The sequence below is a fragment of the Solenopsis invicta genome, chromosome 8, assembly GCF_016802725.1.
Source record: "Solenopsis invicta isolate M01_SB chromosome 8, UNIL_Sinv_3.0, whole genome shotgun sequence".
In the NCBI taxonomy this organism is placed as follows: domain Eukaryota; kingdom Metazoa; phylum Arthropoda; class Insecta; order Hymenoptera; family Formicidae; genus Solenopsis; species Solenopsis invicta.
Window position 1 is genome coordinate 8,824,847 of NC_052671.1, and position 16,190 is coordinate 8,841,036.

General features: G+C 37.2%; 1 protein-coding gene across 1 annotated transcript; it reads right to left on the bottom strand.

Moving 5' to 3' along the window:
- Positions 1-8,933: 8,933 nt before the first annotated feature.
- Positions 8,934-11,860, bottom strand: LOC105207935 (glycine-rich cell wall structural protein). Its single transcript, XM_026130143.2, has 3 exons — positions 11,759-11,860; positions 9,768-10,367; positions 8,934-9,669 (listed from the first exon to the last, which is right to left on the bottom strand). Exons 1-3 carry the CDS (start codon positions 11,771-11,773, stop codon positions 9,463-9,465), a joined length of 822 nt encoding a protein of 273 aa, XP_025985928.1. The 5' UTR covers positions 11,774-11,860; the 3' UTR covers positions 8,934-9,462.
- Between the last annotated feature and the right edge of the window lie 4,330 nt (positions 11,861-16,190).

Genomic DNA, 16,190 nt, shown 5'->3' on the forward strand with positions numbered 1-16,190 from the left:
ACATTAGACTCTCTCGTTAAACTAAATATTAATAGTACGATTGAACAAATACTCTTAAAAATATCTTTTAAAAAATTGAGATCTATGATCATTTTTAGTATTGCAACAAAATAATTATTTTAATAATATTTTATTATAAATAATATTTTATTTATATGAAATAAAAATGCTATTCGAGTTACGAAGTCTCAAAACGTAATCATGTCGTACGAGTAGAGGGATACTTGTATGTATAACAGATGTACGCATATACACATAATAGAACATCTATCAAAATATTTAAAACTAGAGCGGAGTTAGGTATGCCGCGTCATAAGTAACAGCAAAAAACAAGCGCACTGGAGTAGAGCGGATTACGCCAAAGTTACATTAAGATTTGCTAGATTACGGGGATAGATTAGAGACCAGCGTGTGAGTCTGAGAAAGCCAGAATACAGGTATTTCTGCCGCCGACGTACGCGTTGCTTTAGAGTTATTCATTATCTCTCGCAATATTTCGTCTCGTAACGCAACTCCGGTCCGCAGATCGGTTACGAAACCGAATTATGTCGAAGCTCACGATCGATTATCAATAAAATATTAAGTGAGGATCCGATGAAAAAAAAAGCAACGCGAGGTGACTGAGGAGCTGTAAACTTTAGCACGTTGTAACGTGCATGGTGCAACAGTTGGCTATTTGTTACGTGATTATGCTACTCACGGATGATCACTTTGTCATATCCGCGCGAGCTCGGCAGTGCCTTAATTACTACCATTTTTCATTATGATTCATTATGACAGTGATGATCGGATCAATCAGAAATTAGATAGAGATTTCAAAGATTACAACCAACATAACAATTATCGAAGTAGTACAGATTATGAACTCAAAAGAGATTCAACTTTTTAAGTATTCTTTATGAACAAGCGTAATTCGTTCGGAACAAACGCAATAATAAGTCTTTTTGTGCGGAAAAAAACTAAGAATTGATAAAAATGAATTCTTTTGAACTCTTAAGGACAGAAAAATAGGATAAAAGAAAAGAATTTATTTCTTTCTCATAATCGAGAATTTAGAAAAGATTTTTTAAATTCTTTTAGCTAATTGAATAATTATTGTTACAAAAGCGCGCCATTGTTTTAGCGAGAAGAGAGGAAACAGAAACGCAAAAAGAATTTTTCTTATTGCAAATTCTTATGCAATATACAACAAATTTTTTTTGTGTAGGAAAAGAACTCAGAATTGATAAAAATAAATTTTTTTTTAATGAACTGTTAAAAACGGAAATGAGATAAAAATGAATTTATAATCAGGAGTTCAAAGATCTTTTTTAATTTTCTTTGCTGAATAATTATTATCATTACAAAAATACGCCATTGTTTTTGTGAGAATAGAGGAAGTAGAAAAAGTGAAAACAATTATTCATAAATTATTTCGTCTGATTTAATTGTGCGTTTCACACAAGTGCAAGACAAATATGGTTATCTTATTCCGCGAAACACACTTCTATATTTGGTTGGTGAGTGTTTCTAAAATGATGACCACATTGATCAAAAATTAAATACTGGTTTTAAGGATTACAATACAATGATCGTTTCCCCAGTAAAAAACACATTTTATATTTAAATTAAAATTGGTCCTTATTAAAGTTTTGTATTGAATTTTTCTCTAACTTTTATCTTGTGCCAAATTAACACAAACATTTGGGTGGGCCATTTGAGACATGTAAAATGTATTAAATTTTACACAAAAATGTGTCATTAATGTGTCATTAACTGCAGTGTAATAATAAGAAATAAGCGCTTAAAAATACGTCGCTTTGCCGAGGAAGGAGGAAACAAAATCGAAATTTAAAAAATAAAGAAAATTATTTATAAATAGCTTAATGAAAAATGATTCATAAATTAATAATCTCGCTCGATTTGATCGTTCGTGCGTACCGCAAAAGTACAAGAGGTATATGCACATATATTTCGTAAACACATGTCGCCGGCGAGCGTATATAATATCTTCCTATCTAAAATGCCTTTGTCAGGCCGTGATGTAACATTTCGACGAGTGACCAGCCAATGTAATCGCGCTAATTCGCCACGTTACTAGAGTTACATCTCCTCTGATTCGGTCTTAACGTCATGTCTCGCAAATACCTCGAAAATGGACGAAACGTACCGTACCATGCCGTGTACGTACTAATCTCTCGCGCACCTTTCACCGTGCGCGCGTGTCATCACGGTCCATCATATTCGGGGGGGAAACTGTGTAGCGCCCCGCGGCACCAAAACCTCGCTCGCTCGCGAATCGCGATCTTAAGATACGTTAACGTGCCCCTCGTCGTGAGAGCTCTCGCCGCGTTCCGCGAGCTATAATATCGTGTCCGCGACGCCGCGCCGCTCCGCGTCGCTCGGCACGTAGAGCCCGGCGTTAAACAGTACCCCGGTCTTACGTAAGGAATGCACGCGGGAAAAGCCACGGTTCCCTCCATGCAAAACGTCGCATAATCGCGGTTTTTTTTGCCTCGAACTACGCCGGAGAATATTACCCTCGTAATGCGGCGCGTAAAGCGCGACCGGCAATTCCGCTTTTCTTGCATTCCTCGTGAAGAGGGAAGCGACGCGACGAGAGGCCTCCAATGGAATCTCGATTAACTCACAATGAGATCGGCAACCGCGGTTATTAGATATTGCGGCAAGAGATACTAATTATTTAACGCACTGAGACCAACGATCACGCGTGATCGCAAAAAGCATTCTAATTATAGAAGTCTGCTTATTGAGTCGTGGCGAATGGAAAGGTTTGGAAATGTTTTAAAACTCGGCTGAATTGGTCGATGTAAAATTTTAACTTTGGCAAATAATGATGGCTCGTCGATTTCGCGCAGATAATGGGTACCATTATTTTCATGCAGGGGTCTCGAATTGATCCCCACGATTCGTCGCGCATTGTTTCCGCAAAGACGAAATTGCGCGATCGCGTGGAACAGTGTCGGGACAGTGAAAGTGAACCTTCGACCCCGGCGAACGTACCTCCGATGTTCTAATAAATTAGTTGGATGCACGACGCCGATCACGCATTTATTCTTGAATTCGTGGGATGAGATCCGCAAAAAGAAATTTTCTCTTGCGTTAAAATTTCTTCCGTATAATTTATGCACAATTATTGTATTGTTTGAGAATCTACTTTTTCTACGACAGTAACAAAAGTAAATAATTTAGTAAAAGACTCGAGATTTAACACAATAGCATAAGTAAAAGGTTAATGAGAGTACCGCGCGGCTATTTTTGCGTAAAGTGAATTAGTCATAGACAAAAAATACCTTTATTTATTCTGATAAAAGTAAATAAAATATTGCACCAATTAGGAATAAAAAATTATATAAAATAAATAATACAATTATTGTGCATTACTAGGTTTTGAGATTAAAGAAATACAAAGTAAAGAATTTAGTAAAAAACTCAGAGAGCACAGCGATTCAAAAAGAATTAAAAAAGAATTCAGGCTTATGTCATCAATTCAGAGTTTATTTTGAGATGCAAAAAGAATTCTTTTTTTGCATCTGAATTCTAAATTAATGACATAAGCCTGAATTCTTTTTGAACTCTGTGCAGCATGGAAATGCATTTGATAATGTTATGCAACAATTTTCAATTAAAGTATTTAAAAAAAGAACAGTTTAAAAACACTTGACTGTCATATATGTCAATAAATTTTCTTATTATGACAAATAATTAAAAGAACAGTTACTTTTTATTAGGTACACAATTTGTATAACAATTTGGATAACTTTGCAATTTTCACGCATTATATTTTAATTAATTAATTATTAAGTTTTAATATTGTAATAGAATTTTATCAAAGATCAAACGAATTACTTGTAACAATAATTGTAACAATTAGAACTTGATCAAATTCTAATTGTTACAATAATAAAATTTATTAATTAATTAGTATTGTAACAATTAGAACTTTATCTTTATCTCGACACTCGATGAAGCACATAGATACATCGTATAGTTCGTGAGAGTTGCCCGTGGGAGATTTAACATTCTTTGTGATTAATTGATAGCGAATGCGCAGCGCTAGCGTTACAATGTTTTCAGTTGAAGTTGCGAAGTATCTAAATGTAATATACTGTAATGATATTAAACACATCGTTACTCGAACGTAATGCATTAGTGTAAATGTTGTGTCGTAATTTCACGCTTCACCGCATGTTATTATTACATGATTATCGATCTCTTGTTCGAAGCTATATACGATTTGTTTTTTTCGCGGTTACGAGACAGCGAGGTAATTTGGATGAAAAATTTGCTCCGCAGCGAATTCCTCTTTAAACTTTTATATCGATTCACATATAATATTGGCGTACCTTAATCTCTAATTTGCAAGGATTGATAAAATAACAGACACGACTTATTTAAGGGGGGAGTCTAATGTAACAGATAAAAAAATCAATTTTTTTCTTTTTGAATAAATCAAAAGTATAACATATCAAAAATATGCTTTTAAAATCTTTTAAAATTATGCATTTACTTTTAAAGTTCTAATACTACACTCCGTTCTGAAAATAAAATAATAAATACTAAATAACTATTTTATTTTATTTTAAATACATATTTTACCATTACTGTTATTTAGAATGTACGATTCGTTACTTTTTCAGTATTTTTTTGTAGTTCTAAATTCTAAACTTTTAAGTAAGATATTAGATTTCAAAGTTATATTATTTAAAAATTTACAATTTATAATTTTAAATTTTAATATTTTTAATATTTCAAAACTCAAAATTATAAACTATATAGCAAGCTTTTTTATGTTAAATTTAATTCTAATAGTTCTTTTAATTCTTTATATTATTTAATATTATTATTTGCTACTATATTTATAGAATTTTAGATTGCAATGCACAAATTTCATTAATAATTTTTTATTAAACATTGTTTTTAAATATTAATGTCGTTATAACGAATGCATTTTAATTCATTGCCAGGATTAAAAATTTGTAGTTCACACGTTACATATACACTGAAAAAAAAAATTTTATGTTCTGGTAAATATATTTATTTTAATATTATTTTCCTGATTAAAAAAAATATTTTCTAAGTTTAAAAATAAATTGTTTTAGCCAATATTTATTTAAATTAAGAAAATGATACTAAAATAAATTATATTTACTTGAACATAAGAAACTTTCTTTTCATTATATGTAGGTATACGATAGACTTTCAGTATTGATAATAATTTCAATGACTACCGGAATGCAGTTTAAAATGTTAAATACTTTTAAAAAATGTTTTTAATATTTATAATATACAATACAAAAAGTCAAAATTTATAATTCCATTTATATTACACATAATCATTGATCCAATAAATTTATTAAATAGGCTTAAAGATATGTAACAGGGAATCAAAGTAACGGTGTAAAAATAACAATTGAATTTGTTACTATTGTAAACTTATTATTGTAAAGATATAAAGACATTAACATTCCAAAAAAATAAAAACGATAATGGTAACCGTGATCTTCCCAACTCTAATTTTCCAATCCTATTAATTTAAAGGCAACATGTATGTTTGTTAATAAAAAAAAAAGGTCCGACATCAAAGATCGCACAGTTGATCTAGAAAATGTATTTGTCATATCACCCAGAGGGAGGGGAAAGGAGCGCTTTCACACTCGGACCAAGCGTCCCGCGACGATATCACGATCGCGAGAGAGACAATGTCCGAATAACGGCCTCGAATCGGAGCCGTCCGATTTTTGAAGGAGGCCGGCGTCTGACCTTTCGAAAGTGTTTTTTCTCCTCCCTCTCGCCTCCGCGTGCCTGCCGACCTTCTCTCTTCCTCGTTCGTGTAGGAAAAAAAAAAGAAGCGATGTTCCCGTGAAAGTTGCCTTCTGGCTACTACGGAGTGCCGTCACGCCGCCGCCTCCCTCCCCGGCGATCTTCCCTAACTTACCCCTCCGACCTCTTCGCTCCGCTCAACCTGTCACCCTGTTTTCCTCGTGATCGTCTTCCATCCTAGCCCTTTAAGTATAGAGTTTCTCCTGAAAATTACGCAAACTTTTTTTTCATCCTTAACGTTTCTTCGAATCCGAGAGAGATATTTGAGTGTTCCGTTTCTGATCGGCGTGTGTGTTAAAAATCGTATCATACAATACAACTGCGCTAATATAATATAAGTTGTAAGTCTTTTTCAAGTTCTCTTTATTCGAAACTGATGGTGGGACCTATAATTATAAACCTTGCGGATTAGTGTTATTAAAGTAAATTTGGTATTTACTCTTTCTTATACGAGCTGTGTCATTTTGATTTCTTTAAATTAATTAGTGCCTCTTAGTCGACATAAATGAAATGGGTGTCACGGCGTCAGTAACTGGGTTATACAAATTTTGACATTAGCTTCGAAAGATTAATTAAGAACTGTGCGACAATGAGCGTTGGTGTTTCTTTGAAGATTTCTGTGCTCCGGTTCATTCGGACACAGCGCAAGGTGGAAAGACAAAGCGTCTAAAACTCACCAACCGCGTGTGTAGGACGCTTGACGTATTCACGTCGTGAATTTGAAGCGATTTGAATCATTTGAATCGTCATCCTGTTCCCATCGTTACTCGTATCACGTGCACGTGAGAGCCGCAAGAGAGAGAGAGAGAAAGAACACACACATACAGAGTGTCGCGCGAGCATGCCGACGAGCTTCCCTTTCTTCCTTTTCATTCGTTTTCTCGTCTTCTCTCCCGTTAAACTCTCGTGTCAATGAGCAGAAGAGCCTCGCTTTCGCTCGCCGTCTCATCTTTCCCCCCGGGGCAGTTTCGAGCAACAACCAGCTGTTCGGTGCCGTGATGCACGCGACGTATATACGCTTTTCATCATGCGTGTCTGTCGCTCAGTAAACGATAGCCAAAACACATTTTCTCTCCTTTCAACTATTATTTCTTAATCCTTTGTGAAACTTTGGAACTTTGACTGCTTCCCCCTCCACCTACTCAAGCTTCATTCTCCTTAATTTATATCTCCTTTTTTAAAGACTCACTACGAATTCTAAATGAAACTAAAGCGATGCAAATTTTTTCTTTAACAAAGAAAATAAATATTTCGTGTCATAAATATATAAACAAATATATCTTATAAGGAAAGATTTCCAACTCAAAAAAGTCAAATTATGAAACTTTGGCAGTACGTAGAAGATATCCTGGCATGTGATAAACAAGTTTTTTTTTGCTGTTAGAATTTATAATTTGAAGAAGTAAAATTAACCTTTTGACGATTAACTCATTTTTTTGTTTTTATTTTATTATTCACTAATGAAAGGAAATAAAAAATTTTTGAAAGAAAATTTATTTTTTTTAATAAAATGTACCGATTAGTAAATTTGTCGATTGTTTGAATAATTATAATAATTTATCGCTGAAAGTGTTAGAATATGGAGAATATATTGCTCTTACATTTGTTTATATATTTTGTATAATTTTTTAAAACAATTGTTAAGTTTCCTATTCGATAAATTTTATTTAAAACATAATTTTTTTTATAAAATTTTGTTCTATTTCTTTTTGTTGGTAAATAATAAAATAAAAATGAAAAATGAGTTAATCTTCAGAAGCTGTTCTCTTTTATTCACAATCTGTTGATCAAATGCCTTTGTTTGCAAACAGATATTAATTTAACAATACGAGAAATTGCGCCGCCACACAATAATTGAGATACTAGTTGGCTCAAATTTAAATACTTTTGTAGAAACACGCGTGTAAATTTCGCGCGTGTCCCACTGCATTTCCCATGCGCATTGACGCCTAAGAAACGCGCAAGCATTATTCGTCAAGTCATCGTGGGAAATCCTCCTGCGCTACTTTACGGATTCCATCGGATCTCGTCGTCGAGCAGCTCGCGAGGATTCTTCGAGAAGCGTTCTTCGAGAGCGAGAGAAAAAAAAAGGAGGAGAAAGAGAAAGAAAGAGCGAGAGGGACAAAGGTAAGGGAAATGGTTGAACGAAATCTGGCGACGAGCGTCGTTCTCGTCTCTTGATTAGCGGTTGTTTAGGAGCAGTGAAAGTTTCTCTTCGCTCGCGAGAGATGCGCTGCCTTTTTGGAAAGAGATAAACGCGAAACTTCCTCCTGCCTTCTCGCCTCCTCTGCGCCCCCTTTCCCCCTCTCTCCCTCCCTCCCGTCGGCGGTCTCTTCTCTCTTTTGCTCGGCGAGAATTGACGAGAGAATTGTTGTTGCTGTCGCGCAATACTCGACGCGTTCTCATGCGGAAACGCACTGAGAAAGGAAATCGTCGCTACGGGGAATTAACCCTGTGGCCCATCTGCCCGACGAAACCGGGACCAAAGCTGGGAATACTCCCCCTTTTTCCCCCCACTTTCCCCCAGGTGTTCCTTAAAATGTCTGTTTTTATACGCGAGATACGCGTCGATTACGCGTACGAACGTAAAGCGGCGCACCATATATAATCGGGATTAAAGTGCGCCGCGTTGGCACATAATGTGTGATTGATGTGAGATTAATCGTCCGTAAAAATGGCGTGGCAAATTTCTAGATGGAAAAAGAGTGCCGCGCGCGCAATTTGCAGTTTCTTTTTTTTGTAACCCGCGCGAATTATACTTCATAATTTGATTTGGAGGATTGACGAATTTATCTATGTTCTTCCTTTCAAAGTTCTCGTTCAAAACTTTAAAACTTTTTGATTTGAAAGAAGCAACCTAGACAGATTCACTAATGGACCCTAACAGCACAAGATATTGTATGAATATTCTAGCTAAAATATTCATAATATCATACGAATATTCGCACAGTATGTTATACGAATATTCGTATAATATCATAATATGATGTCGTACGAACATATATTTATTCGTACGATATTACAATATTTGTGCAATATCGTGTGCTAAGGGAAATTCTATTGAATTGTCTAAATTCAAATTGGAAAGGTGTAAAATAAAAGAAGCATAGTTTTATGTAAAAATACATAAAAAAGCTTTATTTCGCCACCGTTTTCTTGCAAAAAATAAGTATAAAAAAACATCTCTCCTTCGCTCTAGTCGTCGTAAACATCATCGTCATCATCGTCGTCATTATCGTCGTCATCATCATTATCATCATCATCATCAGCATCATCATTATCATCATCATCATCATCATCATCATCATCATCATCATCATCATCATCATCATCATCATTATCGTCGTCATCATTATCGTGGTAGTCGTCGTCGTGATCGATATCATCATCGTTCTCCTCATAATCGCCATCATCGTCGTCGTCATCGTATTCAACATCGATATCATCATCATCGCCGTCTTCAACTTCGTTATCGTTGTCGTCTTCTCTCGGCGATCGCGCATATAACACAGCGATACGTCAATACGGCAAGTATCGTCGTCGCTGATCATGTTAGAGGTATGTGAGCGGTGTGTGCGTGTGTGTTGATGAACGGGGGGGTAGGACGGAGGGGCCGCGATGGGGGTAGCGGTGAATTGACTAGTATGGCCCGGATCCACCGGGTGCCCCGTAACTCGTACTGGGTCCGCTCGGTCCGGTGCCGCCGATACCGGTGCCGCCGCCAATGCCACCGCCGCCGATTCCACCACCGATTCCGCCGCCGATTCCGCCGCCAATTCCACCACCGTGACCGATGCCGATGCCGCCGCCACCACCACCACCACCACCACCACCGGTAACTTCTTTCTGCAATGTGAAGAAAAGAAAAAGATTAAATGATTGGACGATCGATTTTTAGGATTTTTGCTGTTTTCTAAGTTACGTCTTGAACTTCTTTCCCTTACCTGTGTCTTGTACTTGATAAAGTAGACTTCCGGTTTGCTGGGTTGAGTGGGCGTGATGGTGGGCAAGCTGATTTCGGGCGCATCCTCGGGTTTCTTGACCAAGACGTAGATGAGCGTTTTCTGCTCATCCTGCTGCAGCGCTGGGATCACCGGTGCGGTCGGGGTTGGCGGGGTAGGCGCCTTGATGAAGATGATCTTGTAGTGCTTCTGCGCCGGAGCCGATGGCGCGAGTGGCCTGATCGGTCTGTCCTCGGGAGCCTCTGGGGGTGGCACGTGAACGTAGATGTGTTTCTGAATGAGCGAGCCACCGCCGAAGCCTCCGAATCCACCACCGCCGCCTCCACCACCGCCGAATCCACCTCCGCCACCGAGGCCGAATCCACCGCCGAATCCACCACCGCCGCCGCCGCCGCCGCCGAATCCACCATCGAGACCGCCGCCGTGACCTCCACCTCCTCCAAGGCCACCTCCAAATCCACCTCCCCCAATGCCACCTCCTCCAATGCCACCGGAAGGAGCACCGTAGCTACCGCTTGGCTGGCTAGGGTAGGAGTATCCGGCTTCCGGTCGCGCCATCGCCGTTGCGGCGAGCGCTAGGATCTACGATTGCGAATCGATTCAATGTTATTCTCTCTCGGTGTTTACATTTCAAGATAGAAATTCTCGATCCAACGTTTGATCTTCGTTTCATCAGTTTCTTTTCTCTTAGACTTTCTAATACGTTTACGTTTGTGCTTCACCAAGAAAAACAATTTGTTATAAGATTAAAATATTTAGGCCGATATGATCAATTAAACATTGAGTTGATTCAACAGTTATTTAGTTGCACAAAAAAAGGTATAGTTCGTTTATGTCGACCATTGAAATTTTTTAACCAAGACTTAATTAAACCAATTCTACTATTTAATTACACATATCGGACTAAACATTTTAGTTCTTCAATCATTTCTTTTCTCAGTGAGTTCAATATACTCTTTGTTATTCCACTTTCTTTTCTACTTTTGTTGCATTTTATTATAATTATTATGCAAAAAAATTTATGATATTGTTAAATTACAATATAGCTCGTGAATATACACGTAAATTAAAATCCCACGTTAAAATCTCTCAGATTTCTCACATAGAAAAAATATGCATGTGCAAAAAGATATATTATTTACTTGGTATGTATTAATATTAACAGTTCCCACATTTTTAATTAATATAATAAAAAGAATAGATATGTATACATATATATGTCTTTCAAAGATAATCTAAACGTTTTTGATTAATTTTTTTAGCTGAACAATGGTTCGCGGTATTCTTTTGCCCGTTCTTTTGCTCTCTCGAGCAGAGTAATAAACATATTTAAAGAGCAAGCAGTAAACGTTTCAGAAGTACTTGCGGAAGTGCGCGGCAGTGGATTTACGAGCACGTGGATCGCATCTCCTTTTCTTTCGGTCGCCGGCCGCGCTTAGCGTTCCACGGGTGTTAGCGTTACGTAACCCCGGGAGAGAATCTCAATATTTAAGCTCTCTCCTTCCTTGTTTCTTTATTTTTCTTTTCAATCGCGCAAACGGAACTAGAGAAGTGGCACAATCACTGAACCGGTTCTCGGGTTAGTCACTATCACGGAGTACATTGACACCGCACACAATATTCCCTGTGCACCCTCCCCTCTCTTTTACTTTCTCCCGCGTTCTCCCGTCTCCCGCCCTTTTGGATGAAACCCTCGATCCCGGTTTCGATCTCGATCTCGATCCGATCACCGAACGAACGACGAATTCTCCTCGTTTTTCTCATGGTCTTATCATCCTTCGAGAAATCCCATCTCCCCTCCCCCCCATTCTCCGTATGCACGAGAAGAGAGACAGAGAAGAGAATGTGCAAAAAAAAAAAAAAACCAGACGGGAAGGAAAAAGAAGAAGAGGGAACGAGAAGGAAGATGAAGGGAGAGGAGAAAGAAACGAGAAATCGGAGAAACGAGAAATCGACGTGGACGGGCTACTCACCACGAATGCCCTCATGGTTGCTGCCGTTCCTTGATTTGAGGACTGATGCTCCGCGGATGTCTTGAAGCCCCCTTTTATACGGGCCAGCTTGGGGGCCCCACTCGATGCCTCGACCCATCACCTATGAGATACGACGGAGCTATTGCAAATCTCTCTCCCTCTTTCTCTCTCTCTCTCTTTCTCTCTCTCTCTCTCTTTCTCTCTCAATTCTTGCCTCTTCTTGCGATATGGAGCTGTACGCATCTGCTCAAATTTGTCTCTGTACTTTCATTGAAATTCATCTATTCGATCCGGATAGGATCCACGATTGCGTCCACTTATGACACACATCACGTAGCACATAGATTCAATGACGAACGAGCGTGAGAAATGAACCATGTGACATCTTATATCACGAAGATCGCAAGAATTTATCTAATTGCTTCGACATTATACGCGTAATAACATGGCTATTTTGCTGAGAGAATAACCAGTCTCTCAATGAAATAATTTTCATTATCACTACTAAAACGCTCTTATTAATTTTAATAGCTGAACGATGTTCTTATTTACACAAATTTAAAAGAATCCAGAAAATATCGAGGATGTCTAACAGATATCTAACAAATATTTGGAAGAAATCTTTAATGAGATTTCTATTTCTAGAAGAGGTCACAAAGTTGTTTAACAAGATTTGTCGAAAATAAATTTATGTAATTTGTAAAAGCTATCTGAAAGACATCTGAGAATATTTTAAAAATATTTTTAAGTTTTAAAAATATTTTTATATTTATCACGTAAGATGTCTTTTAGATTTCTAAAAGATATTTTTAAGACTTCTCCACATATCTGAATAATATTTAAAAATGTTGCATAAGATATCTCTTAAATCATTAAAAATGATCTTTTCGAAACTTTAAGAAAAAATGCAATATATTTCTCTCAAGACATGCCAAGAGATATCCTTTAGAAATCTAAAATATGTCTTTTTGTTTATGGAAAGTATTTTGCACGTTACGTTCTTATTAATAACGAATAATAAAATATTGTAAAGAGTAAAATACAATAAAATATTACGAAGGTAGATTTTATTGACTCGTCGAACATCACATTTTAAAATTGTGAATGACAATTTTAGGGATATTGTGCGGTTATTACATTACTTATTACAAGATTTTTTACGAAGAAACACAATATTTCGTGAATACTTAAAGAAAGATGATAAATGCAGACATTATACCATCCGTAAATTATCCTGCGGTTTGCCATAAAAGTTTCAGTTCACTTCCTGCAGCAGGCTGCAACTTCCTATATAAGTCGATGTCCGCCTACGAAAACGCCGCTTTCTTTAATTCCAAATTTTCTCACGGTCAGGTAAAATCGACTAATTGTCGTTAGCTAATTTGGAAACACTTAAAATGGAATTGTCCAAAAATTTTTTCGTATCTCCTGCACGTACATTGGCTTAAATAGTAGAGATGATCATTATAAAATCAAAAAGAGTACAGCTTTCTAAATTTTTTAAAAATTAGCGTAATCTGTTCGAAACAAACTAAAGAAGAATCACTTTCATTGCGGATTCTCATACAATATAAAAAGAATTTCTTTTGTATTTAAAAATCATTGAGAATTGATAATTAAAAGATTTTTTTTTTAAGTATTAGAATAGAAATGGAATGAAAAAAATGTTACTTTATAATTTGGAAATGTGAAAAGAATTTCTGTGTCGTTTTTATTATCTGGGAGATGATGATAAGTACACGCGGTATAATGACACAAAAAAAACGCGAATAATATGGATCGTGCTTGGGGTAGTTAAATCACGTTTAAATGCAGCCACGCGTTTCGGAAAATGAGTGAGAGTCGAGGGCTGAATCGCGAGAGTTTCTACTTTGTATACGCCTCGAGACACGGATTTGTAGAGCGATGATGATAACTGATATTGCACGCCAGCTTATTCAAGCCCGTGGGAAAAAATTAAAATTGAGTTTTGCACTTGTGCGCATTAAACTCATTATCGTGCGTATTGCGTACGTTTAAGGAACGAGCGATTTTCGGCGTCTTGTAGAAAGCGTAACTGGCGCGTCACGATGAGCGTCCGACAGCTGCGCTTGTGGAACCCATGAAAGGCTCGATTGGACAAATTTTGTTCGATTACGTTGTATTACGTTGTATTGTGCTACTTGAAAGATTTACGCAATTCTAATTCGTACATATCGAGAAGTGTGCAAATCTCAAGGCCCAATGCTGTTTTATAAATGACTGAAAAACAATTGTGTATATCGGTGAAGATAATTTTTTTTCCTGAAAATTTGTGAAAATTTATTATTATAAAAAAAATTTACAAGAATGAGTTTAAATGCGTTTTTCTTAATTTTATTTATTTATTACGATTTTTTTTACAATTAATAAATTGGATTTTTTTTTCACGAATTTATTACGATTGAATATTGAATCAACGTGAATCTATCAAATTTCGAACGAGACTTCTGTTAGACGCGTAGAAATCTGCATAAACGTTTATCTCGTTTTTTTTAAACTGAGACGCGGACGTTTTGCGATTGACTAAGTACTTAATTCGCGGTAACCGAATGCTTTCCGCCACTGGTGGTTGAAACAATGGAATTGGCTGCTTCCGCGATCCGTCGAGAAACGGGCAGGAAGTGAAAATAATTTAAAAATTTCGATTGCAACTTCCTCGAAAATGCATACATAACGACGAAAGGGAAAAGAACAGAGGAAAAAAAAAGAGCGAGAGAGTGTGCGTGTGTGTGCACGTGTGTGCGTGCGTGCGTGCGTGCGTGCGTGCGTGCGTGCGTGTGTGTGTGTGTGTGTGTGTGTGTGTGTGTGTGTGTGTGAGAGAGAGAGGGAAAAGGGGGGAAGGAGAGATCGATGAACCAAAACTTGTTTTTTCACCGATACATCATCGTTTAACATAGAAAATTACTATAGAAAACGCAGGACATGATTCTACGAGCACGCGCCAACTCGTTCTGCGATATATGCGCGAAGCTTTTGTCGTGACACAGAAAAGTGGATCACGAGCAGAACGAGTTCCCCAATGTTCCCCAATTCGGTCGCACCGTCGGTCGACGAAAAGTCTTAGCCTTGCTAAGTGACGGTGTCCACTCTCAAGGCATGAGAGATCTCTCCCCCATGGTTAAAACGTTATAGATATGTAGACGAAGAAAGGCTACGGTTTCGATTCAAGAATGACATAATAACGAAACTGACACAAACAGCTCCCGCTCTTCTTCCTGCGACCTCGACACGTAAACGCTGCATCAATCGGTTCTTAATTTGAGCAGCTATATAAGTCAAGTGAACATAGAATAAAAATTTGTGAAAGTTTAATTTCGCACTTTGCGGAATTTTCATGCTTTTATTTACTTTATAAACTCGATACTCAATAATCATTAAAATTAATTATATAGGTGCAATTTGCAGACTTATATAATTAAATAATATAATTACAGAAATGAAAGAGACAGAGGGAGAGAGGAGGGAGAGCAAAAGACAAACGTCAACTGAAAATAATGACCAAGCAAGAGAGAGATTTCGGTCGTAAAAAGCACATTCGCTACACGAATTTCTCCCGAAGGATCCCTCGTATTCATACATAATCAAAATGATAGATGACAGTAAAAGCAAATATTTCTTTCGTCTTGTTAATATTTCGACGGAGTATCTAGAGTGTGTGATTGGTGACAAATCGTAAGATTAAGGCCGGCCTTCATTGCGAAACTGAAAGTCTTCCTTGCCCGCAAAAAATCTTTTGCCTCGCGAGAGAAAGAGGAAGAGAGAGAGAAAAAGAGAAAGAAAGGGACCTCGAAATCCATTTGACCCGAATATTCGATTCGGCGTATATGTACGGATCTGCGGCTTCTTGTTTTCTTCTTCGTTTCCCGGTCGAGGAGGAATTAAACTTTCCCGACGAAGGAAGCGGTGGCGGGAATCTTCCTTTGTCACGTTCTCCTCCTTTTCACTGCCTGAGTGGATTCAACGGATCTAGATCCTTATCGATTGCTCGGGATCCTCCGATCGGCAGCGGCCATTGAGGCCGAGGACGAGAGCACGCGAGAGAGAGTCGCGCCAGCGACACAGCTTGCTGTGTACCACGATCCCCCTTAAAGCGAAGAATCATAGTCGACGCAAAATGTTTATAGAACTTGTCATTGTTCAGGAGAAACAGAGAGAGAGAGAGAGAGAGAGAGAGAGAGAGAGAGAGAGACAGAAAAGAAAATTAATTAGTATAAAAATTAAAAATTATTTTGAAATTAATTATTTATGGCAGTATTAAACACAAGTTAAATAATTTAAAGCTAATTACAAATTGATTATTTCAAGTTCTCTAGAAGTAATTTGGATATTAATTTAAATTAGAAGTAATGGATATTAATTTTATTATATTATTATTAAAATCTATCTCTTTTGATATGCCATTGTCCGTTTT

Coding starts and splice junctions, on each gene's coding strand:
- LOC105207935 (XM_026130143.2), bottom strand. Junction 9,670..9,767: donor TTATCAAGTACAAGACACAG/GTAAGGGAAAGA, acceptor TTCACATTGCAG/AAAGAAGTTACCGGTGGTGG.